The sequence below is a fragment of the Giraffa tippelskirchi genome, chromosome 13 (assembly GCF_054371585.1).
Source record: "Giraffa tippelskirchi isolate mGirTip1 chromosome 13, T2T-mGirTip1v1.2.pri, whole genome shotgun sequence".
NCBI classification, from domain to species: domain Eukaryota; kingdom Metazoa; phylum Chordata; class Mammalia; order Artiodactyla; family Giraffidae; genus Giraffa; species Giraffa tippelskirchi.
The window spans coordinates 44,917,876-44,943,197 of record NC_137287.1 but is presented as its reverse complement, the minus strand read 5'-3'; the positions used below and the strand labels follow the sequence as shown (position 1 = coordinate 44,943,197).

The 25,322-nt window shown below is 44.2% G+C and overlaps 1 protein-coding gene across 3 annotated transcripts in view; it reads left to right on the top strand.

Moving 5' to 3' along the window:
- SPTLC3 (serine palmitoyltransferase long chain base subunit 3) overlaps positions 1 to 25,322 on the top strand; it is a 185,034-nt gene that overhangs the window by 135,405 nt on the left and 24,307 nt on the right. For all 3 annotated transcript variants that reach the window (XM_081553423.1, XM_081553422.1, XM_081553424.1), the window contains 2 exons: positions 71 to 290; positions 12,004 to 12,130. In XM_081553423.1, the coding sequence (XP_081409549.1) occupies positions 71 to 290; positions 12,004 to 12,130 (347 nt within the window). The remainder of the gene's footprint in view (positions 1 to 70; positions 291 to 12,003; positions 12,131 to 25,322) is intronic.

The following is a 25,322-nucleotide window of genomic DNA, read 5'->3' as shown; positions in this document are numbered from 1 at the left end:
AAAGGGAGAATGACACAGAGCCTCTCTGGAGGGTGCACACTGGTGACAAGCATTTCTTCTTTTGCCCTAGCATGGAAGGTTCCATCGTGCGTCTGCCTGATATCGTGGCTCTGAAGAAGAAATACAAGGCTTACCTCTACATAGATGAAGCTCACAGTATTGGGTCAGTGGGCTCAACTGGCCGGGGTGTGGTGGAGTTCTTTGGAATAGACCCCAGAGATGTTGATGTATTTATGGGCACATTCACCAAAAGCTTTGGAGCCGCAGGAGGTTACATAGCTGGAAGGAAGGTAAGAGACAGATCCCTTGCATCTATTTAAAACCTGAATGCCCTGGGAATGCAGTCTTGGGGGTCCTCTGGTTTCCCTGAGGGCTTCAGTTCAGTCTAGCACATCTGACTGATTAAGGCGGCCTGGGCACCATGGGGTCACAGGCACGGGAGGCCCAGAAGATCAAGGAGCTCATCCTCCGATTGCACAGAGCATCTTGTGATGAGTAATCCCATGATCCTGAAACGACAACCCTGGCTGTGCACATAGGCAAAGACAGTGCAAAGGAGAGTGCAGGACCGAAGAAGTCTCAGAAAGACTGTCAGCCTTGTAGATCAAGGGTGGCGAGGGGGTATGTGGTTTATATTTCAAAAAGAGAGAATGCTGTTTACCAAGCCACAGAAGTGATGCTGCAGAACTGTGAGTAGTTTGGGAAAAACTTAAGGTGGCTGGTAGGAACAGTGGCAGAGGTCAGATGTTGAAGACACTGACCCTCTGCCACAAGATGTGGGTTTTCAGAGTTTTAACAAAATAGTGGCAAGATTGGAGATCTTTTTTATGTATTTTATTGAAATATAGTTGCTTTACAACGTTGCGTTAGTTTCTGCTGCAAGGCAAAGTGAATCAGCCATACATATACAAATATCCCCTCTCTTTTGGATTTCCATCCCAGTTAGGTCACTACAGAGCACCAAGTAGAGTTCTCTGTGCTACACAGCGTGTTCTCATCAGTGATCTGCTTAATACATATTCATAGTATCAAGAACACATTAATAGTATCAAGAACATATTCATAGTATCAAGAATGTGTATATGTCAATCCCAATCCCCCAATTCATTCCACCCACCTTTGCCTCCCTTGGTGTCAGTATGTTCAATCTCTCATCTGTGTCTCTATTTCTGCTTTGCAAATAAGTTCACCTGTACCTTTTCCCTAGATTCCACCTATAAGAGATATTACACAATATTTGCTTTTCTCTTTCTGACTTCTTTCACTCTGTATGACAGTCTCTAGGTCCATAAGAGATTTTGCTCTGCAAAATAATTCTCTCCCACAATCCTGGATAAGCCTTGAGTCAAATCTTGTCATCCTCTCATATCTTATTTGTGTGACTGAAGATTCTGAGCTGATGGAATTAGAGTAAGTGTTATCCCTGACATTCTACTGCCAACAACACCCAGGAGGTCACCAAAATGAAACAAATGTTTGAAAAGGTTTTAAAAGAAGAGGGAAGAAGACGAGAGAAAGAAAATGAAATATTAAAACCTGACTTTCAGGGCTCAAAAAGCCAGTTCTCTGCTCCATCATACAACAGTTTTACAAAAATCCTGATAGTCCTCTCCTCCAGGTGTACACCTGCCCCAGAGAGACTGTGGGGGTGGCGTTGGCTCCACCGAGGAGGGCACAGCAGTGTATGCAGGTGGCTCTATGCCTTCTCTAAAACTCCCAATTCCTTCCTCACTGTCACCAACAGGAACAGGAGTTCAGGCTCCTGGTAAACCAGTTAGACAAACCAGGGAGTACAGCTGAAAACAGTCTGGGGGTGGAAAGCCCATGATTTAAAACAACAGATTTTATTGCGGGCAACTCACCCGGCCATGAGATGCTGCACAAATGCTTAAAATGTTCAGAGCTCCCAGTGATCTTTACCTTTAAAAAAGCACCACTTTCATCTGAGCTCAAAGTGTTGCTGTTCAGCCTCCTTCCGTAGGCCTGCGGGAATTCATCGAGTGATACTAAAAACATAGGGAATGCCCAGGATCTTAAAAAATTCAGCTAAGTCTAGCGCGAGGTTCCATGTTCCCTTCCTCGACTGTCAAAGCCATGGGATCAGAGTCCTAAACGTAGGCGAGCCCTCGTCCAGGCTACTTCGCTTTGTGAGCTTGTAGTTTTGTGATGACTTTAGCAGCAGTTCTGAGCTACAAAATTTTTCACGAAGCTTAACTCTGTTTCCTGAGCCAAAGGAACCTGAATAAACTGAAGTGAGCGGATCCTTGAAATGCTGTCAAATTTGGTAGCTGTCACCATGTCCCCCCTTAGAGTTCCTGCATGTGACGACCCGCTCGAAACAGAGGCTCCTGATTGCTAGTTCGGGCCCAGCTCAGTACGCTCTCTCAGGTACTCCCCATCCTGAAGGCAGGTGGACTATTTTAAAAGTACATTTGCTCTTGCCTACCTACCTTCTGTTGATCTGCGGTAGATACGGAGCCATTGTAAAAATTATTAATATTTAGTATTTGCCTTAATCAGGAAGAAGAAAAAATATGTGGATCATTTTTTGCTCTTTAAAAACTCCTTCTTCACATACTTGGAACCAGAAGGATGTCTCATCCCGCCGCTTCTCCGTCTCCCTCTATATTACACTGCAGTCTCTGAATTCACCACTAGGTGGCAGCGAGAATTAGAGAGTGTTGGGCAGAGACCCGTTAGCCCTGAACCAGGAAGATGAAAAACCTAGAAAACACGGGGCAGTTTTCAACGCGTGGAGAGTGAGCAGGATATGAGGCCTCTTGAGAGTGTCTCGTGTTGTTCGCTGATGATTTAAAATTCAGTCTGGTAAAGAATCCACCTGCAACGCAGCAGACCCCAGTTTGATCCCTGGGTCGGGAAGATCCCCTGGAGAAGGGAAAGGCTGCTCACTCCAGTATTCTTGCCTGGAGAATCCCATGGACAGAGGAGCCTGGCGGGCTACTACTGTCCGTGGGGTCCCAAAGAGTCTAACCCGACTAAGCTACAGCACAGTACAGATAAAAACACCTGCCTGGAATCATTTTGGTGAGCCTGTGTCAAATGCAGATAAACTGGTTTCCTTCCAGCCTAATGAGCCCATGAGTTAATCGTACTTAGTATCTGCTCCTCTGTGCCTTTAACTTGTTAAATTATGTTAATTTTAAATTATGTGCAGTTTCCATTTAAATCATAGTTTTTAATTCCCCTGGACTTTGAAGAATTTTGTGAAGAATTTTCACTTTGAATTTGTTTTTTAATTGATAGGACATAGGATTGGGCAAATGTTAAAGATCTTTGGGAAAAAAAAATCTTTCTAATATCTGTTTAAATAATTCAAATTCAGTTTTCAGAGTTTCATCTTACATACTTTTTTCTGAATATTTTAAAATAGATATCTCAATTCGGCGGAGTATTAAAAAATATCCAACATTCTAGATATTAAACTCTACAAAAGCAACAAAATTAACCATAAACAAGTTAAACTGTACACACTAGGACTTTACATTTTTCTGAATCATTGATAATTTCAAGTTCACTATGTTCATGGGCTTCCTAGTAAATCTTGAGAGGTGAAATAATCACTTGGGTCCAAAAATCTAGAAAACAGTAAAACTCTTGGGTCTTAACTCTCTTTTTAAATGTCAATGTTAGTGGTACAGGGACTGTAATCTTAATAACAGTTTCTAGGAGGCTCCAAGTACCGCATTTTGGACTCTTTTGTTGACCATGATGGCTACTCCATTTCTTCTAAGGGATTCTTGCCCACAGTAGTAGATATAATGGTCATCTGAGTTAAATTCACCCATTCTAGTCCATCTTAGTTCGCTGATTCCTAGAATGTCAACGTTCACTCTTGCAATCTCCTGTTTGACCACTTCCAGTTTGCCTTGATTCATGGACCTAACATTCCAGGTTCCTATGCAATATTGCTCTTTACAGCATCGGACTTTGCATCTATCACCAGTCACATCCACAGTTGGGTATCGTTTTTGCTTTGGCTCCATCCCATCATTCTTTCTGGAGTTATTTCTCCACTGATCTCCATTAGCATATTGGGCACCCACTGACCTGGAGAGTTCATCCTTCAGTGTCCTATCCTTTTGCCTTTTCATACTGTTCATGGGGTTCTCAAGGCAAGAATACTGAAGTGGTTTGCCATGCCCTTCTCCAGTGGACCACAATCTGTCAGACCTCTCCACCATGACCCATCCGTCTTGGGTGGCCCCACACAGCATGGCTTAGTTTCATTGACCAGTAACGCCGAAGAAGCTGAAGTTGAACGGTTCTATGAAGACCTACAAGACTTTCTAGAACTAACACCCAAAAAAGATGTCCTTTTCATTATAGGGGACTGGAATGCAAAAGTAGGAAGTCAAGAAACACCTGGCGTAACAGGCAAGTTTGGCCTTGGGGTACAGAATGAAGCAGGGCAAAGGCTAATAGAGTTTTGCCACGAGAACGCACTGGTCATAGCAAACACCCTCTTCCAACAACACAAGAGAAGACTCTACACGTGGACATCACCAGATGGTCAACACCGAAATCAGATTGATTATATTCTTTGCAGCCAAAGATGGAGAAGCTCTATACAGTCAGCAAAAACAAGACCAGGAACAGACTGTGGCTCAGATCATGAACTGCTTATTGCCAAATTCAGACTTAAATTGAAGAAAGTAGGGAAAACCACTAGACCATTCAGGTATGACCTAGATCAAATCCCTTATGAGTATACAGTGGAAGTGACAAATAGATTTAAGGGACTAGACATGATAGACAGAGTGCCTGATGAACTATGGACAGAGGTTCGTGACATTGTACAGGAGACAGGGATCAAGAAAATCCCCATGGAAAAGAAATGCAAAAAAGCAAAATGGCTGTCTGAGGAGGCCTTACAGATAGCTGGGAAGAGAAGAGAAGCGAAAAGCAAAGGAGAAAAGGAAAGATATTCTCATCTGAATGCAGAGTTCCACAGAATAGCAAGGAGAGATAAGAAACCCTTCCTCAGCGATCAGTGCAAAGAAATAGAGGAAAACAACAGATTGGGAAAGACTAGAGACCTCTTCAAGAAAATTAGAGGCACCAAAGGAACATTTCATGCAAAGATAGCCTCGATAAAGGACAGAAATGGTATGGACCTAACAGAAGCAGAAGATATTAAGAAGAGGTGGCAAGAATACACAGAAGAACTGTACAAAAAAGGTCTTCACGACCCAGATAATCACGATGGTGTGATCACTCACCTAGAGCCAGACATCCTGGAATGTGAAGTCAAGTGGGCCTTAGAAAGCATCACTACGAACAAAGCTAGTGGAGGTGACGGAATTCCAGTTGAGCTATTTCAAATCCTCAAAGGTGATGCTGTGAAAGTGCTGCACTCGATATGCCAGCAAATTTGGAAAACTCAGCAGTGGCCACAGGACTGGAAGAGGTCAGTCTTCGTTCCAATCCCAAAGAAAGGCAATGCCAAAGAATGCTCAAACTACCGCACAATTGCACTCATCTCACATGCTAGTAAAGTAATGCTCAAAATTCTCCAAGCCAGACTTCAGCAATATGTGAACCGTGAACTTCTAGATGTTCAAGCTGGTTTTAGAAAAGTCAGAGGAACCAGAGATCCAATTGCCAATATCCGCTGGATCATCAAAAAAGCAAGAGAGTTCCAGAAAAACATCTATTTCTGCTTTATTGACTATGCCAAAGCCTTTGACTGTGTGGATCACAATAAACTGTGGAAAATTCTGAAAGAGATGGGGATACCAGACCATCTGACCTGTCTCTTGAGAAACCTTCCAATTGCCAATATCCGCTGGATCATCGAAAAAGCAAGAGAGTTCCAGAAAAACATCTATTTCTGCTTTATTGACTATGCCAAACCCTTTGACTGTGTGGATCACAATAAACTGTGGAAAATTCTGAAAGAGATGGGGATACCAGACCATCTGACCTGTCTCTTGAGAAACCTGTATGCAGGTCAGGAAGCAACAGTTAGAACTGGACATCGAACAACAGACTGGTTCCAAATAGGAAAAGGAGTACGTCAAGGCTGTATATTGTCACCCTGCTTATTTAACTTATATGCAGAGTACATCATGAGAAACGCTGGGCTGGAAGAAACACAAGCTGGAATCAAGATTGCCGGGAGAAATATCAATAACCTCAGATATGCAGATGACACCACCCTTATGGCAGAGAGTGAAGAAGAACTAAAGAGCCTCTTGATGAAGGTGAAGGAGGAGAGTGAAAAATTTGGCTTAAAGCTCAACATTCAGAAAACTAAGATCATGGCATCTGGTCCCATCACTCCATGGGAAATAGATGGGGAAACAGTGGAAACAGTGTCAGACTTTACTTTTTTGGGCTCCAGAATCACTGCTGATGGTGACTGCAGCCATGAAATTAAAAGACGCTTACTCCTTGGAAGGAAGGTTATGGCCAACCTAGATAGCATGTTTAAAATCAGAGACATTACTTTGCCAACAAAAGTCCGTCTAGTCAAGGCTATGGTTTTTCCAGTGGTCATGTATGGATGTGAGAGTTGGACGGTGAAGAAAGCTGAGTGCTGCAGAATTGATGCTTTTGAACTGTGGTGTTGGAGAAGACTCTTGAGAGTCCCTTGGACTGCAAGGAGATCCAATCAATCCATCCTAAAAGAGATCAATCCTGGGTGTTCATTGGAAGGTCTGATGTTGAAGCTGAAGCTCCAATACTTTGGCCACCTCATGCGAAGTGTTGACTCATTGGAAAAGACCCTAATGCTGGGTAGGATTGGGGGCGGGAGGAGAAGGGGACGACAGAGGATGAGATGGTTGGATGGCATCACCTACTCGATGAACATGGGTTTGGGTAGTCTCCGGGAGTTGGTGATGGACAGAGAGGCCTGGCCTGCTGCAGTTCATGGGGTCGCAGAGAGTCGGACACGACTGAGTGACTGAACTGAACTGAGGAGGCTCCAGAAATCTTTATGGAGCAGGTCAAGGTCAGAAGTACATGCATGAGCAACCAGATGTGTCATGGAAGAAAAAATATTTGGAAACACACGAGAAAAATTGCTTTGGTGCTAAGATACAACCACAGAGAATAGAGGTTTTGTCTTCATCCCAGCCTTCCAGTAACAAAATGTCCCAGAAATTCATCTCTGCCTTGCCCCAGCCTACTCTCCTGACACCAGGGAAACTGCTAAAAGGGTCTCTCAAGAGCCAGCTGGGTTTCACTGTTTTGCCCGCTGTGAGTTCGAAGCTTCTGTAGCTGAGCCATGAACAGCCCACACTGAAGCTTTCTGTCCTTTCAAGATCTTCAGGTGAAATGTGAGGAAGTTCTCTGCACCTGTCAGAGCTCCCTGCCATGAATGGCTTCTTTGAAGAAAGCCTGAGCTGATGGGCTGGTTTCCTTATTTTTTTAATTTGCATTGACCCAGTTGCCGAGGAGAGGGGGTCAACAGCACAGACCCCAACTTCTGGGGTCCAGGTTTCTCTCAGGCACAGATCCCATGTCCTCTTTCGTGCCTGGAGCTGACCATGGGCTTTCACAGCCTCCAGGAGACCAGAGATTTGCAACTGAATGCAGTAAAGGTGACCCTCAGGGCTGGTAGGGTGCAGGGCTGGGATTCTGGAGGAGGGGCCGAGGGAGGGCAGCTGAGTTTGGTGTGAACATCAGCCCAGAAACCTGGGCAACAAAGGCAGAAGCCACCTCTGCTCTGCATGCTCAGCCCTGACTGGAATTTACAGCCCTTTGAAGCAGATGGGGGTCATGGAATGAATGCCAGGATGTTTACCCTAAGAGCCTCCTGTTCGACTTCCTCAGAAAAGCCACTCTTGTCCTTGAACTTCAGGCTCAGGGTTTTGCACTTCCTGATGGTCTTGGAAATTTCAGTCTGAGAAGACCTCTAACTCTCCCTGAGGGAAAACACAGTGCAGACTCTCCTTGCTTAGGACTGAAGCCAGCTCTTCATTCATGGCGCATGGCATCCAATGGACGAGTGATAGGAGCAAATCAGAAACCAGGAACCAAGGCTTCCCTGAAGATGCTCTACTGAGGTGCCCCCGGGAGCTCCCCTCTCTGAGCATACAAGCAAGTTAACTTCCATCCACACACTCAGATTTTGAGAAGGTGGACTCAGTCTGAAAGAAATAAGATTGTGAACAAGACAGTCTTACTCTTAAAAGGAAGTGATTCTGTGCCCATGAGGCACTTACCCAAACTAAGGATGCACATGACCTTGGCTTTGTGAAATTTCTCAACTCATGAGGGAAATTGAGGACTGAGGACATACCTTTAGGGGGCAAAGTCAGCTTTGTTTTGCTTCTTTAATCTTTGTCAGTAATGCCCCAAAGCTAAGAGAATATTGCTACACTAGTTCCTAAGAACACAGCTTTGTACCCCCTGACTGAACTTCAGGGACCCTCAGCATCCTCTCTTGGTCCCTAAAACCCTTCTGATTTCCATTAGACCATCAGTATTTACCAGACCCCTGCTACATACTCACCACTATAGATTGTAAGAGAGTATATAATAAAGTGTATAACTGTTTGCTACTCTCAAGGAGGTCCCAGTCTCTTTGGAGAAATAAGAGTAAGTAATAGGACACATTTTGAGACTGATATAATTCAATCTGTGGCTTAGAACTGTGAACAGGTGGGTGTATTAGAAATTCTCCCCTTCCTCTCCTCCCCCCAGAGGTGCAGCCTCTGTGGATTAGAGGAAGCATCACATGAGTAGCAGTGAACACGGTCTTCCCTGCCTCCGTGGGCCCTCCCCATCACCGTGCCAAGCCAGCTCCTCTGCTCTGAAGAAGTAATACAATCTGATGCTAAAGGCTGGGAGGAGAGGGGACTCTAGAGCCAGACTCTTTGGGTCCAAATCCTTGTTATCGAGCCACTTTTTGGTGGGATAATGTTTTGATCTGTTCTTTAACACAGTGACCCCACCTATCAAGTAGAGATCAAAACACTACCTAACTCATAGCGTTACTGAGAAGCTAAAATGAGTTAATGCATGTAATTATGCATGTGAAATGCATTTAAAATTCTTACAGTGGAGCCTCAAGCAGCCCATGGATATCAGCTCTGGGTCTATCCATGACCCATCAGCTCTACCATCTCTACAGTGAACCACTGTTGTCATCAGGTCTAGATTCTCCCTTATTTGAAATGCCTCTTTTCCTTTCTTTTCACTCTCACTGTTACCACCCAGTAAGGATGGGGGAAGTGTTGGGGTGCAAACCTTTGATGCCCAGATCTACCAATATGTGGAGGTGTAAGCATACAGCATGACCCTCTGCTGGATGAGGGGGCTGGGATAAAGACACACCAAGTGTTTGGTTTTTGCACCCCCTCCTCCCACCTCATGCTCTGAGTGTTTAGACTCTCTGAGTTGGCCATCCATTAACAATAGCCACCAACAGCACCAGATATTCACTATGCAGCAGATGCTTTTCCTCATAATGACTCTGAAAAAAGTATGACCATTATTCTATTTCTCAGAGAAGAAAACTAAGGCACAGAGAAGCTTAGTAATTTGCCCATGGTCTCATATCAGTAAGTGGCAGAGCCAGGATTTGGACCTAAGTGATCCAGGCTCCAGAGCCTGTCTTATAACTCTGAGGTCAGACCTGCCCTGGAGGGAACGACCCCTCGTTACCTTTCTTGGAGGCACTAGCTTTTCCGTCTGCCTTCATTTGGCTCCTCCATTCTGTGCTGATTAACATGCCATCTTTATTCCTACTTTTAGCCCATGTCCATGCCTCTCCCCTCGTCTGCAACGATCCAAATCTACTCGTCCTTCAAGGCCAAGTCACCTCCTTAAAACTCCCTTTCCTGGACCACAGGGGCCCACATCATCCCATTTCCTGCATCCCACCCAGTGTCCGGGAGGCACCAGCTTTCAGTAGAGAAAGAAAACCCCTGCTTCTGCTCATAGAGGAGTGTGAAGAACAGCCTGGCTGCAGCTACTCTGGAAAATGACCCCTCTTTCTCCCTGATGCCCCCTCATCCTCCATTCTCCAAAGTGAACTTCTTGGATACCATGTGGTTGGTGCCTCAGTCAGGTGGTGAAAACGCTTATGAGATTCACTAAACAAAAGAACAAACAGAAACTTAATTTTGATTTTAGTGCAAGTGGAGAATGGCTGCCAGGGACTAGGCTTTCTGCCCTCCTCCTCTTCTCAGGTTCCTGCATGCAGAGCATAGTCCAGAGCATGTCCTTGTACAGATTTGCTGGAAAGAAAGATAGAAGGAGCGTGGAGGTGGGAGGATAGGGCAGAAGTGGGGGGCGGGGGAGGAAGGGAGGGAGGCAGGGGGAAGGAAAGAAGGGAGGAAATAGAGCAGGGGAAAAAAAAAGATTGGAATGGAGACTCTAAAATTAAAAGACCTAAAGAGGAAACCAGAGTAGAGCTATGGAGAAGGAAAAGAAGACACAAAAAACAAGGGCTGAAGAGTGTGAAGTGAAGGAGAAAGAAAGTCAGGGGATCAGGAGTGTGGGAGAGGGGACTGCAGATGAAGCACATTCTGAAGGGAGCAGGGCAGGTGGACTGGAGCTACCTGGTCCCCCAGGGGGTCAGGCAGATGCATCACACCACCAGCCGCCTGGGAGGCAGGCCACTGACTTTACCGCGGGAACGTTTAGGAAAGGGCATAGTGACCTCAGGTACTTTACTTAGGTCACTACTAGCTTTAGTTACTAGTTCATAGGAAGATAAACAATGTACACTTAAAATGCTTGGGTAAGGATGCATACTTGGGAGCTACCAGGACACCCACCCTGAGGGAGAAAATTGACAGGCGGGCATGGTGCCAAGCACAGTGGTGGGAGTGGGTGTGGCCAGTGGAGGGGGGTCAGGGGGATATGGTCTGCACAAAGCAGAGCTCCCCCTAGGTCACCTTCCAGGCAATGACTGAGAAGACACCAAAGTGGGGTTCTAAGCTGTCTCGTGATCCTGGAAGAAAACTGACTGCCGCTTTGTGGACCCCACTGCTCACTCAGAGCCACCCTGAGCACACTGGCTCTTCTGCAGGGCACCCCAAGGGTCCTGACTGTGAGCCAGGTGGATGTCATCCCAGCCAGGCTGAGGGTCCCCGGGTGCCAGCGCTGAGCCTCCCCTGACCACACTGCTGTAGAATGAGGTGATTGGAGCTTCTTCAGGCCCTCAGCATGCTTACTGTTGACCTCAGGTTCAGCCCCAAGGATCAGGCATGCTCGTGGAGAAACCATTTCTACCACCGTAGGGACCAGCATCCTGCAGCGAGTCAGCACTCCAAAGAGTGCTGTGCAAAAACCCCAGTGGTTCTCTCCAGCCCACGGCACACTGGAGTCTATCTTGTCCTCACCTCCACGTTGGTTCAATCTCTCCTCTCCCTTCTGCTGCTCCCTTACACTGGAACTTTTCTTATTATCTTTGTCTTTCTTCAAGACTCAATCCTACTGCCTCACTGGAGCTTCCCGTGTTTACTCCCAAGCAGCACATCCCCTCTTTTTCCTCTACCTTCTGGTAGCCTGGCTGTATATATTAGTCTGCATATCTTGTTACTTCCCCTGCCATTACTTCCTCATGGGCACAAGCTCACGTACTATGCTCAAGGACAAAAATAAAGACACATTCTAGGTCATTCTTTGTACCCTCCTGAATACTAAACCACTCCTCGCATGACCTGGATACCCAAACAAATGTCTAGGAAGCCGTTTTTCCTTTACACATCTGGTTTTGAGTTTCCCTGGTGGCTCAGATGTGAAGAATCTGCCTGCAATGCAGGAGACTCAGGTTCGATCCCTGGGTCAGGAAGATGCCTTAGAAACCTCAACTCTAAATTTGGAGCTCCTATTTTTGTATACCTTCTATGTTGTTGAGGGAGAGGCTAAGAAGAATGGATAGAAAAAATACATAGCTTAGTGATATGCCTGGAAAATCAGACTGCATTCAAGAATCAAATGTCTTCTGCTGTAATGGGTGGAGGTGGGTCCACCAACACAGATTTATTTGCCTTCTTATTGGATTTCCCTACTTCATTAAAGGACCTTGTGGATTATTTACGGACTCATTCCCATAGTGCTGCTTATGCCACGTCCATGAGCCCCCCGATAGCAGAGCAAATCATCAGAGTAATGAAACTCATCATGGGACTAGATGGGACCACAAAAGGTAAGAGGGTCTGCAGCAAGCCCATCTCCCATTAATCCCTTTCCTAGACCCCTCTCTGCCTCACTTCTTCCCCATCAACCTCTCCCCTTCCCAAATATACTGCTTTGTCTTAATGTAACCAATTTGTAAATTAAGCCATGTGCTAATAGTCCATAATGCATAATAGTACAGAGTACATAAATGTAGTGGAACTGTCATTAGCACACAGAAAGGGTGAGTAGGGCAATGCCTTTTCAAAGCAACGAACACTTTCTAATTCACCTCTTCATGTGATCAGCAAATGTGGATGATTTTGTTTAATTAGTCGTGTTAAAATGAAGCCTGCCTTGGTGTGTGTTTGCCTATCTTTCTGGGGATGGTCCCTTGTTTCCCTGAGAATGAACTAGCCAATTTAATATTTTTTGTTAATCCCCCGCCCATCTGTTCATTCATTCATTCATTCATTTCTTCAATCATTACTCACCAGGGTTTGGGGAGAAGGACTCCGCCACTCCCCATTCAAGTACACACAGAGAAAACACTCACAACAATAATTGATCAGCCATTTCTCTGATGTTGGGTCTCCACGGCCAAGACATACTACTTCGTTTGACTCAAATGAGCTTACTCTTTTTTTCTTTTTTTTTGAAATATGCTTTCATCAAGGGCTCTTAGACGTCACCTTCTATCTTTAAGATAGTTTATAGAGCTTCTACTGTATATCACAATAGGGGACAGTGATGACTAGGGGAGTTCTTGTGGTCAAGCAATCTAGTGAGTGTGTTTATAGAAGCAGCAAATTATCCTGGCCGCAGAACTGCCCACTGGGCTTACCTTCCATGTGCCCTGCCCCACCTCCCAGCTGATGTGAAACCCTACAATGTTTAGTGCAACGTTCCGAGCGAGCCTACTATTTCAGTAGAAGTATGGAGAGGTCCATCATTGTTTAATATTATTAAAGCGACAAAATACTTGATTCACATATACTTTGTACCCAGAAACCTACTATATAAAACGGGCTAGAACAGGGCTAATATCGATAACGTAGTGTCTTTGAAAAAGTGTTAGTCTCTCAGTTGTGTCTGATTCTTTGCAACCCCATGGACTATAGCGCACCAGGATCCTCTGTCCATGGGATTCTCCAGGCAAGAATACTGGCATGGGCAGCCATTGCCTTCTCTGGGGGATCTCCCTGGCCCAGAGATCAAACCAAGTCTCCTGCATTGCAGGCAAATTCTTTACCATTGAGTCACCAGGGAAGCCCTTACCTACCTCCAAACTGATGGTCCCTGAAGCCCTTCTGCTGAGCGCTAGTGCTCCCCAGGTCACTGGGTTGAAAAGAAATGATAGGCTCTTCTTTTTCACTAAAGAAAAAATGGATTTGAGGGTGACTTTGTTCCTCCATGTAAAATATAATGATTGACTGATTTCTACAGTCATTTCCAGCCTTGCCTTTGGGATTTTTATGACTCTGTGATTTGAATAGTTCATGTGAAAAGGAAATGTGATTCCGGTCTATCCGTGGTGCAATGCTTAAGGGCATAAACTGAAAGCAGCTGCCAGAACTTGATTCCTGAGATACTCCTTAACTTGCTGTGTGGCCTTAGGCAAGTGTCTTCATTGATCTGTTCAACTCGAAGTTACTTCTCTGTGCTTCAGCTCCTCCAGTTGCAAAATAAGGGAAAGGATATTGATGAGCTAAGGTTTTTGTGAGAATTAGGTAAAATAAGACATATAAAATATTTCATTATGACTGAAACAATTCTATCTATGGTAAGCATTATATAATTGCTTGCTAGATTACTCGGTATTATTCCTGAAGTGTTCAAGAAGTATTTGCGCTATCTTAGGGATACTGTAGGAAGGATTCTTATGATGGAAGTGAAGTAAGACTAGATTTCCTTCAAGGTCCTGGGTTAGTCAGGATAAGCTAAATTATGCCAGTGTAACAAATAAGGCTGGAAAATCACAGTGACTTAACTGAACCAAGGTTTATTTCTTGCTCGTAGATCTAATATCAGATCTAACACAAATTGGACAACTCCCTGTCCACTTCCCCTCATGGGAAGTGACTCAGGCTGCTGCTGGCTTGAGGCTTGGCTGTCTCAACACATGGACTCCATAATCACCATGGTAGCAAGAAAGAGCATCAGCCTGGAAGTAATGCTTATCTTCTTGCTTACCATCCACTGGCCAAAACTAGTCACATGACCCACCTGAACTTGGGGAGGTGGTAGTAGTAAATTAATAGGTATGAATATGGACATGAATAAGCATTTATCATTCAATCTTTTAAAACTGAAACTCAAAATAGACTTGTCTCCATTCCCACATGAGCTACCAGGTTATGTGAAAAAATTGGTCTGGACCCACTGGCTTCTTGCAAAGTCATCTTAGTGATATTGTTGACTGCGTGGATTTCTTAATGAAAAAAAGTTATTTGAGACTTAAGTTACAATACAAGTTAAATGAATTGTACTGTGATGACCAGAATTATCCATTGATCTTGTTTTAAAGACAAATAACTAGAAAAAGGTTACTCTGAAAATTAGCCTATGTCTTCATAAAGATCACTGACTTTTTAAGCCCTGTAGGTTATATGTTTTCTGTTTGTTTTCTTTTTTAATTTATTTATTTATTTTATTCAGAAGCTAATTACTTTACAATATTGTGATGCCTGTAGTGTATATGTTATCATCATCCATTGATTCACACATACCCAACTTACAATCTTTTCCTTTCTGCCTCTGGACAGCTTTGCCACTTCATCACAAACAGAACTCATTCTGTTTGATCAAAAAGATCTGCAGGAAAGTTACATTCAAAGATATGATTGTAAACCCTTTGATAGCCATCTGTCATCAGTTTTTCTCCCTCCAAGGAGGGAGATATTTCCTTTAGTTTTCTCTCTTACTCTCATAATTAAAGAATTGCTTGTTCATTATTTTTAACCTCCCAGTTAAAGTGTCTCTCTTCAGTCTTATTGCCATTTTAAGAGAGAACAGAAAGAAAAAAATAAGAGAAAAGGCTATGTGTACAGTCTGTGTCCTCAGAATCTAGATAGGGGAAGCAGGGAGAAAGATTGAACAGTTTCTTTTCAAAGAAATGAACAAAAGAAAATGATAGAAAAGAAAATTGATAGAATCATCAGCCAAGTTGCAGATGGTTCAGCCTGCTATGTCTTTTGAACAATTCAAAGGCACACAGTGAATGATCACCCTGGCCCCATTGACAACAGTGCCTGCTTTAAATAAGATAAACAAGACTGGTTGGGAACATTGCATTAACTCACGCCTTTCTGCAGAGATAGACCAACTCCCAGGGTAAAGTTGCCCAAAGCTCAAAGGGCTGCACTACATCAACCTCGAGCTGCCTTACAGGATCTGAGAAAGTGCCCTGCTCTGAGCCTTCATCTTCAGCCTTCTCCCCTCCTGCTCTGATAGGACCCTTTCAAGGCTTTGTTTTCGGGTTGAGTTTGAGGAGCAGTTGGCCAGATCTTTTCCTTGATGAATGTTTTCTCTTTAATCTGCAAGGCAAAGCCATACGCTTCAAAGAAAGGCAGGCTGCAGGAATAAGGTCAGTGTTCCTTTGAAGCCAAGGTTCAAAGATGAAATAGCAGTCCCAGTGAAATGACAATGTTTATGCACAAACAGCCACCTTGACTGCAGCCAGGCTCCTCATGGAGCTAATACACACAAGCTGAAGGGCTGCAAGCAGCCCAGTCCATTCCCAAGCACCAAGGTCCTTTTCATCCCCTGGCCTATCACCCTGTACAGCACAATGAACCCAAAGTGGAGATTTGGTTTCTCCATCCTACTGGACGTTGAATGGTCCACCCACCAAACCCCAACACTGTGAGCCCCTCAAGGGCAAGAGCTGTGTCTTACATTAATCTGATGTTCCTCTGAGTTTCCAGCCCACTGCTTGGCTTAATAAATACTCCATGATTCAACTTTCACCTTGCCGGCCCACTCAATTTCAGGTCAGTGTTTATGCTGAACAAGATGGAGGGAATGTTTGTCTCATAGGACTAGGAGCTGGGGGGCAGTCCCACGCCAGTTGTGGCAACTGCAGAAGGGGTCACTCAGTTATGGGGATTGCTCAGAGATGGACACCACTTTTGCAGAGGTCCAGAAAGATGGCAGCTCTGTCGTTTACTTTACAGCCCAGACAGCCGCAGGAGGGTGAGCCCCAAGCCCCACCAACCACTCCCCAAAAGGAAGCATTGTCTACAATTGTCATCTTATTATTTATTTAAACCTTTGATGCATATTTTTCAATTAATCAGTCACCATTCTTTTTGAACCGCTGATTGGGGTTCTCTGTCCCCCCACCTTTCACTTCTCACAGAAAACAGAAGTTGTATCACGTGGAGGGTTTAGGGTGCTTTGCAGCCTAACTGTGTGGGGCCTGGTCCCCGCCACCACTTGCTCCATGCAATGGCCAGTTGCCTGCCCTCTCTTAGCCTCAGTTCCTTCATTATAAACTGAGGTTGTAGAAGGATTAAGTGCTGTAATACAGAATAGTGAACTCAGCATGATGCTTGACACGCAGTAAGCACCCAATAAAGCAAACGATTCCTTTCTCCTCTCCCTTCTCTAGTTTTTCCAAGAGTGTTTATGCACTCTGGAATCTCCCCATCTCTTAGGCCTTACACCTACTCCAGCAGCAAATCCAGCAGCACTTCCTTTGACATAAACCCAGATGCGGGTCTCTCCTCTCGCTCTCCACCACCCCCTCCATCAACTCTCATCCAGATCACTGGAATGATTCCCCATGCTTGCTGTCTTATGACAAAGTCACTCAGACCGGATCACTGCTCCACCCAGAGTTTCCTACTGTTTTCCATTTTAGTATAAAAGTCCAGACTGTGGACTTGAAGGCTTCTTCTGATGTGATCTTCCACATTTCCCACCACTCTCTCCCCTGCTTGGTCTGCTCAGAATAGCTGGTGTCCTTGCTTTTCATGGAACCCAGGGATCAGCTCCTACAGAGGGTGTTCACGTTTGCTGGTCTTCCAGGAACAGCATGTTCAGCCAACACCTGCGTGACCCACTCCCTCCCTTTCCGCCCATCTCTGCTTGGAATCAGCCTCATGAGAGGAGCCACTGGGTCCTAAATTGCACACCTGCCACCCATCCCTCTAATCTTCTTCACCTTGCTTCAGTCATCATAGCACTTATGAGCACCTGACACATAATACACAGATCTGCCTGTTTTCTGGTTTCCCTCACTAGAATGTAAACTCCAGGAGAATGAGCATTTTGTCTTAATCTTTACACTGAGAACAGTGCCTGGCAGTGACAAGTTCTCAACAAATATTTGTTGAAACCTTCTCTGTTTCCCTTTCAGCTCAGCAAATACAAGACCCTTATCTCTTCCACACGTCTGTGCTTGATTCTCTTCCTTCCCACCTTCTAAATGGCATTGGCCCCTTTTCTCAACTATGAACTTGATCATTTCGTCCCTCCTAAAACGCCTCCCCTCACCCCTCCTTTTGTTTCAATAGCCATTGAGTCACATCCCTTCCATTGCTGCAAATCTTCCTGAAAGAATGGCCCATCTGCCAGCTCCCTTACTCCTCCCCACACAGACATCAGCCTTCGTCCTCTGCCCATTTCCCTGGACTCTGTTCCCTCAGAGGTCACCACTGCCCACCTACCCTGCCACTGCTCCTCCAGCCAAAATGGACGGATGTCTCCACCTCACCCTCTCTTCCTGAGAACAGTCTTCCCTTAGTTGTGGAAGATGCTCTTCTTTCTCATTCTTCTTTATTTGTCCTTCCTCTCCTTTTCCACTGGGTCCTCTTCCCCATCTATATTCTCCAGAATCCCATCCTCTGTTCTCTTTATGTTTCCCTCTGCATATGCTTGCCCCCCTGTTCTGTTCTGTTATGTAGAAACATGCTTCTCAAACTTGAACCCACATTAGTCACCTGAAAAAGTGATGGAAAAAACCTTTCCACCTCAGGACACAAAATGGATTGCTCCATTGGCTAACACATTCCTTATCTCACCAAAATGGCTGTTGAAAAAAGGATCTCTGTGATTTCACCAACTTTTCCTGCTGTTACTTCAGTGCTAGGCTGATGGAATTCACCAACTCTGTGAATCACAAAGCCACTTTTGCTGTCATAAAAAAGTGAAAGTGTTAGTCACTCAGTCACGTCTGACTCTTTGTGACCCCATGGACTGTAACCTGGCACGCTCCTCTGTCCATGGAATTCTCCAGGCAAGGATACTGCAGTGGGTTGCCATGCCCTTCTCCAGGGGGTCTTCCCAAACCTGTGTCTCCTGCATTGCAGGCAGATTCTTTACCATCTGAGCCAACAGGGAAGTCCCTTTGCTATCATATACATGGCAATATTTGATTTGTCTATAATTGTGGCCAATAGGGTTTCCTTAGAGAGGACAGAGTAGTGGAAACTTACATACAAGTGAAAATAAATACAGAGTTCCAATTTCTAATATATAATATCCAACTTCAGTAGAATACATTTTCATTGTTGCTAATAAAATCTCCTGTGCTTAAACAATTAAGAAAAATAGAAGATTCTTCTAAAAATAGAATCTTCTAGTTTTCTTCAAAATCACACTTGTCTGGCTCTTAAATAGGAGCTTCTGGGTGGCAGGGTGGCAAGATGGAATAAAGAATTGTGTTCTTCCTCAACGTAAAGCAATTAGCTATACAGGATTTGACAGGACGGAACACAACAAGCTGTCTTACCTTTGTAATTTAATATGTTTTCCCAATATAGTATTCTGGGATTATTGCTGCAAAAAGATGAGACAACTAGTATTACCAGCTTCCTTCTTCAATCATCTTACAAATCAAACTTAGATATTATCCAGATATTTACCTCAATTCTCCACTTTCAATATTTCAGTATGAGACCCAGGCTTTCGTAAACATTAGCAGGAAGGTCAGTAAGAGAGGGATGGGGTAACTGACCCCCCAAATTAGATCTAAGTACCCCTATCGTTGTGCCGATACAGGCATTCTTCCTCAAGCGGAGCTTCCTTTGCTCTTTAGAAAATAAAAATTGTGATAAGCCCAAGATCTGAGGAGGAAGTGTTAAATAGACAAGCTCCCCAATAGAGGGCCTCCTCACACTGATTCTCTGAGGTTCTTTTTATTTCTTACATGACTTGAGAGGTATTCAAAGCATTCTATCTGTGAAGAAGCTGTGACCTCAGCCCTGGGTTTCTGTTTGCACGTCCCCATGCTGTCTTTGGCAAGATTAAGAAATGAAGATTCAGCTAATGTGATCGCTCTTCTTTTTCCCTCTGCATATTGGCCTATGGTGTGGGGAGGCTCTCCACTCCTGAACTGGGGAGGTGATGTCTTTTAAACCCACCTTTTGATTAGAGTATAGCATCACTAGTCCATGGTGACATTGCCCATTCTCAAATTAAAACTGAGTGTTCTGTTGCTTCCCTGCAAAATCTCTGGTTCTATTCACTGAGAATATCCAAAGGGTTAAAGAGGACTGTGATTTCTGTTCAAAAAAGGGAACAAAAATGGAAAAGGGAGAGTGGATGTTTGTTAGTGGATGAAGTCCAGATCATATTTAAAAACACAGACAAGCCAAAATCAGAGAAAACAATAGTGGTCCTTTCTGCTTTCCAGCAACTTCCACTTTCCTCATTGTTGACCCCTGCACCACCACCCAGACCTTCCTTACTCCCAAAACCAGACACAGATGCCCTTGGGTTTTCTGCTACTCCAGCTCTCTCTGAACTTCAGACTGAAAGTTGGGGACTGGATGAAATCTGGACTCAGAACAGCTTGGAATGGGGGAGGGAGTGTTGATGCTGGAGTGACCCTTCTAACTTGTGCCACCAACCCCAGACTTACCATAACCATCCTTCCTAAAGTATCACCCCCTCCCTTGTGGGTGACTATCTACTCCTTCATTCCACACCGTTTTCCTCCATAGGGTCCATCACCACCTAGAATTATGTACTTGTTTCTTTGGTGATTGTCTGTCTCCCCCAGGAGAATACAAGTGCCATGGGGGCAGCGACACTCTCTCAACCTCAAGCGATATATGTTGGCTGGATGAGTGACGCCCCGCATTCAGTTTAAGCTTTGGCCATATCCTATAACTATTCACAAGGCATTGGTACCACCATTCTGCATGCATGTGATATTTCCTCTGTCTAGAAGACTCTCATCTCTTCCCACACTCTTCATCTTCTGAACCTCTGTTCAGGCTCCTAAGCCCTATCTTAATGCTGCAGGCAGGAAATAATCCTTTCCTCCTCTGTCTCATGCAATCCTTGGCTCTTATGTAAGTCACACACACCTTAGTCCAGTCCTCCAAATAGGTAGTGGTTAGTTAATTATTAGTAATTGTGCCTTAAGCATCAAATGGGCTTCCCTGGTGGCTCAGACGGTAAAGAATCCACCTGCAACGCAGGAGACACAAGTTCAATCCCTGAGTCAGGAAGATCCCTGGAGAAGAGAATGGCTACCCATGCCAGTAGTCTTGCCTGGAAAATCCCATGAACAGAGGAGCCTGGTGGGCTACAGTCCGTATGGTTGTGAAGAGTTGGATGCAACTGAGTGACTGAGCACACATGCAAGCATCAAGTATATGAATGAATGAAAACTGAATGACCAAATTTAGGGCTAAGCAGATTCCCTGAATTCTAATCACTCTCTATAAATAATTATAGTATCATTTCTTTAGAGGTTACTTATAGAATTGTTTTGGTTCTAATACTGGAGTTATGCTCACTTCCTTGGTAGAAATATGCATAAGCCAACATGTACAATTCCTTTTCTATTCTTTTGATAAATGAATAGTTTTACATGATTACATATGCTAAGGCTTGTTCTGGACACCATCTAATATAGAGATGAGTAAGCAGGATAATTCAAGTTATTGCTACCAAATCACAGAAGCAAAAATGGAGTTTTTCCTTTAATTATCCAAGTAGTAGCTGAATCCCTCACTTAAGGTTTCCTATGGAGACACCATCCAAAGCTCAAATGTGCATTTGACTCACACAGTAATCAGCAAAGACTGGCACCAGCTAATTCTCTGTCCGAGCTGAAGTGTATTTCCAAAATAGAGCTAAGAAGGTCTTCTTAAGCATCTAAAATGGCATTTTCCACTGAGTATGCTGAGGGACCTCCTGCCCTCCTCTCCCCCATCTTAATGGTGATTTGCACTTAGAATCCTTTTCAATCAAGAAATTTCATGTTTTCATGACATTTCTTGGCAACTAGTAATGACAGATTGAGGAGATAAATTTCCCACAGAAAAATTAGAGTTTCCCTTGTTTCCATTTAGCCAACGGAAAGCAAGTGGTCATTAGGATTTTGAATCCTTGAAATTTTTTCATGGTATCCTTCTTTACAAGGTCAGTATTAGTTAAGTTTAATTCATTGTGGTAATAAACTCCAACACATAACACAGTAGACATTTACTTGTTGTTCATATAAAGTCCAAAAGGGATGTTAACCCAGCCTCCTTCCATCTTGTGGCTCCTCCCACTTCAATCTATGGTTTAAAATGTTGAGGTAAGGAGTGAAGATGATCTGTGCATGTGACGTTTTCAGGGGCCATGACTGAAAAGGCATGATTCATTTCTGCCCACATCCTCTTGGCATAACTTGGTCGTGTGACCTTGCCTAACCACAAAGGATCCTGGGAAATGAAATTAGCCATCTGCCTGGGAGAAGGAAATGGGTTCGTTGAATAGCCAGCCAGTCTTTTCCACAGTACTTAACCTCAGTACAGGACATTCTTTCCCCAGCCTTTCTGATGGATATATATTGTGGGAAGACATTGTATATTTTAGACAGTTTCCCAATCTTTCTCTATTGACTTAGTAAATAAACTCTTGACCTGGAATGGAATAAAAGTAGCTAAAGAAAAAAGAAAAACAAAGTCCAAAAGACTAAAGATGAATCTGTTCCTTTTATAGGGACTCTCAGGGCTTCTAGTCTGGCTTTTACTAGAAACATTTCTGCTTCTTTTTCACAAAACCTGATCCCAGGCCATGGCAGGTACTGAGATCATTATCATTATAATGGTGCTAAATTCCCCAATGCTGGGTACTGTTTGGAGGCAGAAAGTGGACCCTGGGAATAAGGCTTCCCAGAAGAAACTAAAGAGACATGAAATTGGAACAGCTCTGGAAGTCAAGCCAAAACAGGGGAGAATGTATATTTTGGAAGTGGTAACACACTCTCAGAAATTCAGGACATTTTGGGGGAAGGGAGGATGTGATGAGACAGAAAATTATAAATTGCGTCTTTATCAGAAAATTATAAATTGCCATTTAAAACATGCAAATTAAAGCCATGGGCATTTGGGTTAATTATCTGAATTGGGTGGGTTTATTTTGAGACATCCAACTCTCTTATTCAGCCACACTTTGGTTATCTGGGGACACGGAATAAAAGGAGGAGAAGAGGCTAAAAAAGTATCAAACGTCTGATGTTCATCATATCAACACCCAGCAGGTGATGAATCAAGGCAAACCAGTTAAGGGAAAACTAAACTCTGAACCCAGGTAGGAAGATAAAACTAGCAATTTTATATAAAGATTGAATTTATATGAAAATACGATTCTATGCAACATTGCTTTAAGCATTCCGTCTATTTTGGGAAGCATTAAAAACTGTGTGCTTCTGTTTTGTACACATGGGCGAATTCAGTCCACATAATTCATTCTCTACCATATCTGGCATTTTATTTAAAAATTTTCCAGAGGCTTAAATTTCTATTTTTCATTCAATTCATAACATGAGTTGAATAAAATGGCAAGATCTTTCAAATAACTTCATTCATTTATGAACCTCAATCATTTTTCTTTTCTTTATCCTCTGGAGAGGAAACTTAAAAGAGTGAGACTTAAACTATAATGCATTTGCACTGGAAAATCCCACCATGCCTCATTTTTAAAATATTTTGTTTTGATTATTTCATTCATCCTGCTCATTTGTGAAATTTTATTGTGAGATTGGCAGGTGAGATACTGACCCCACTCCTAACCCAACATGGACTTGGAGAAAGTGGCCCCCGTGCCTTCCAGCTATGACCTTGGACCTTTGCTCTGGTCCCTGGCACAGGGCACACATATTTTTACACTTGAGTTTGATAGGTTTAAAAAAACGGAATACTAACTGGGAAGATTTAGGACTTCGAAGGGGGAAAGAAATGAGTACACTAGGTGAATGCAATTCACTCTCCAGAGTGGAATTTTCTTGCTTTCCTGCTGTTTACATTTGACATGAGACTCATTGACAAACTTCTCTCCTAAGATATTGCTTCTCCACAGGGCAAGCTGTTTGGAGGGCTGCAAACCATACTTCTCCATCCAAACCATCAAGCTTATCCTGTGGCAGTCCTTGCTAACTTACTCTTCACCCAGAATCTCTATGAGGAATAAAGAGGGACAACCAGACAGGACTGTGATCAGGCAGACGAAACCATGATAATTAGATGCAGAGTTTGTAAAGGTCTTCTCAGCACCTACCTTGGCAGGGAGTTTAGCGAATACAAAATGGACTTCTCCAAGTTCTTTCCTCCCCTGAAGCCCCACCACACATTGTTAGTTCTGTGCCTCTGAAGTCCCTCCGTGAGTGCAGAGAAGTCCACGGAGAATCCCACCGAAACGGGCCGTCTAGAGCCCCTGGCATCTGAAACCCATGGCCTTGCTCAGGGAAGATCCCTGCCGCTGCTTCCTAAATCTATTTGCCCCTTGGTTACCAGCTGGAGACACAGAGAAATGCAGAGAAAGAGGCAGAAGGCACAGAGGGCTGTGCTTTCTAAATGGTTACAGGCTGCTGGCCTTTCAGCAACAGTTAATGCAGAACAGATGGCAGGTGCTACGTTCAGCTGGCTTTCAACTGAGAGGCTGCCTCTGTCCATGATTAATCACCTGTGCTGGGGGGGTAAGAAAGTTCTACCTGGCCTTTGTGGTGGCGGGGTGGGGGGCCAACTAAAGGTTGGAGTTAGCAAGCAAAGTGACAGTCATTGCCTCTCTGCCCTGTTGCTGCTCACATGTTTTCAGGACCACTGCGGGGTGGGGGAGGACATCCAAGAAACAGAATTAGCCAACCCGTGGACCCCTATGTAGGAGCAGAAATTTGTCTGGTTGTGCAGAAGTGGCTCAAAAAATGGTCCATAATGTTCTGTCCCTTCATTTGCTTCCCCTTGAGTTAGCCAAGGGTAGAATTTTATGGCAGATCAGTAAATTATGCACTTGCTTTGAGGCCTTAAACGATTTCCCCGGCACAAGTGTAAAGAGAATCTGTTTGTCTTTTCCATGGTACTGGGGCAAAAGGATAGTGTAGCCACTTCCTTCCTCCCATCCTACAACAAGATATACTTTTACACCATGAGCCCTGCAGAAGTTTCCTCTTCACTTTTGTTTCCTCTGTGTGGATGGTGAGATGGGGGCATTGTGATATAACACACATGGAATTTCCTGTCGGTTCAGTCCAACTGGAGAAGAATGTGATTCCAGCTGTAGGATCTTTGAGGGTGAAGGGGAGTTGCTGTTACATACTCATCTTTGTTTTCCCTGTCATGGGTTCATTTTCAACTGAACAGCAAAAATCGCCAATACAACAGGTGGGGGCTGTACCCCAGCCCCACTCTTGTCTGGAAAAGTTGGGGAGAAAACCAGTTACCCCACCAGCCACAGCTGGGGAGGATTAAGCAGGTGGATTTGTGGCTGTGCTCTGGGCTAGAGAGAATGTGTTAGTGCTCTATTTCTGCACAATAGATGACCGCAAATTTCAGGGCTTCCTTTTTTTATCTTTTGGCCATGCCGTGCAGCATGTGAGATCTTATTTCCCCAACCAGGGATTGAAGCTTTGCCCCTTGCACTGGGAGCACAGAGTCTTAACCACTGGACTGCCAGAGAAGTCTCAAACTTCAGGGGTTTCAAACAACACCCATTTATTATCTCATAGCCTCCTGGGGTCGGGAGTCTGGGCAGTCTCTGGCAAGGCAGAAATCAAGGTGTCAGCAGCTGTTTCTGGAGCTCACCCTTCTCTTCCAAGCTCACATGGGTGTAGCAGAATTCAGATCCTGAGGGTCTCCAGACTGAGATCCCTGTTTGTCTGTCAGCTGGGACCCCATCTCAACTGCTGGAGACTTGAATTTCTTACCATGTGATGCCCTCCATCTTCAAAGTTAGCAGTGGAAAATGTCCATGTTAAGACCCCTCTCTCCCTCTTTGAGTCT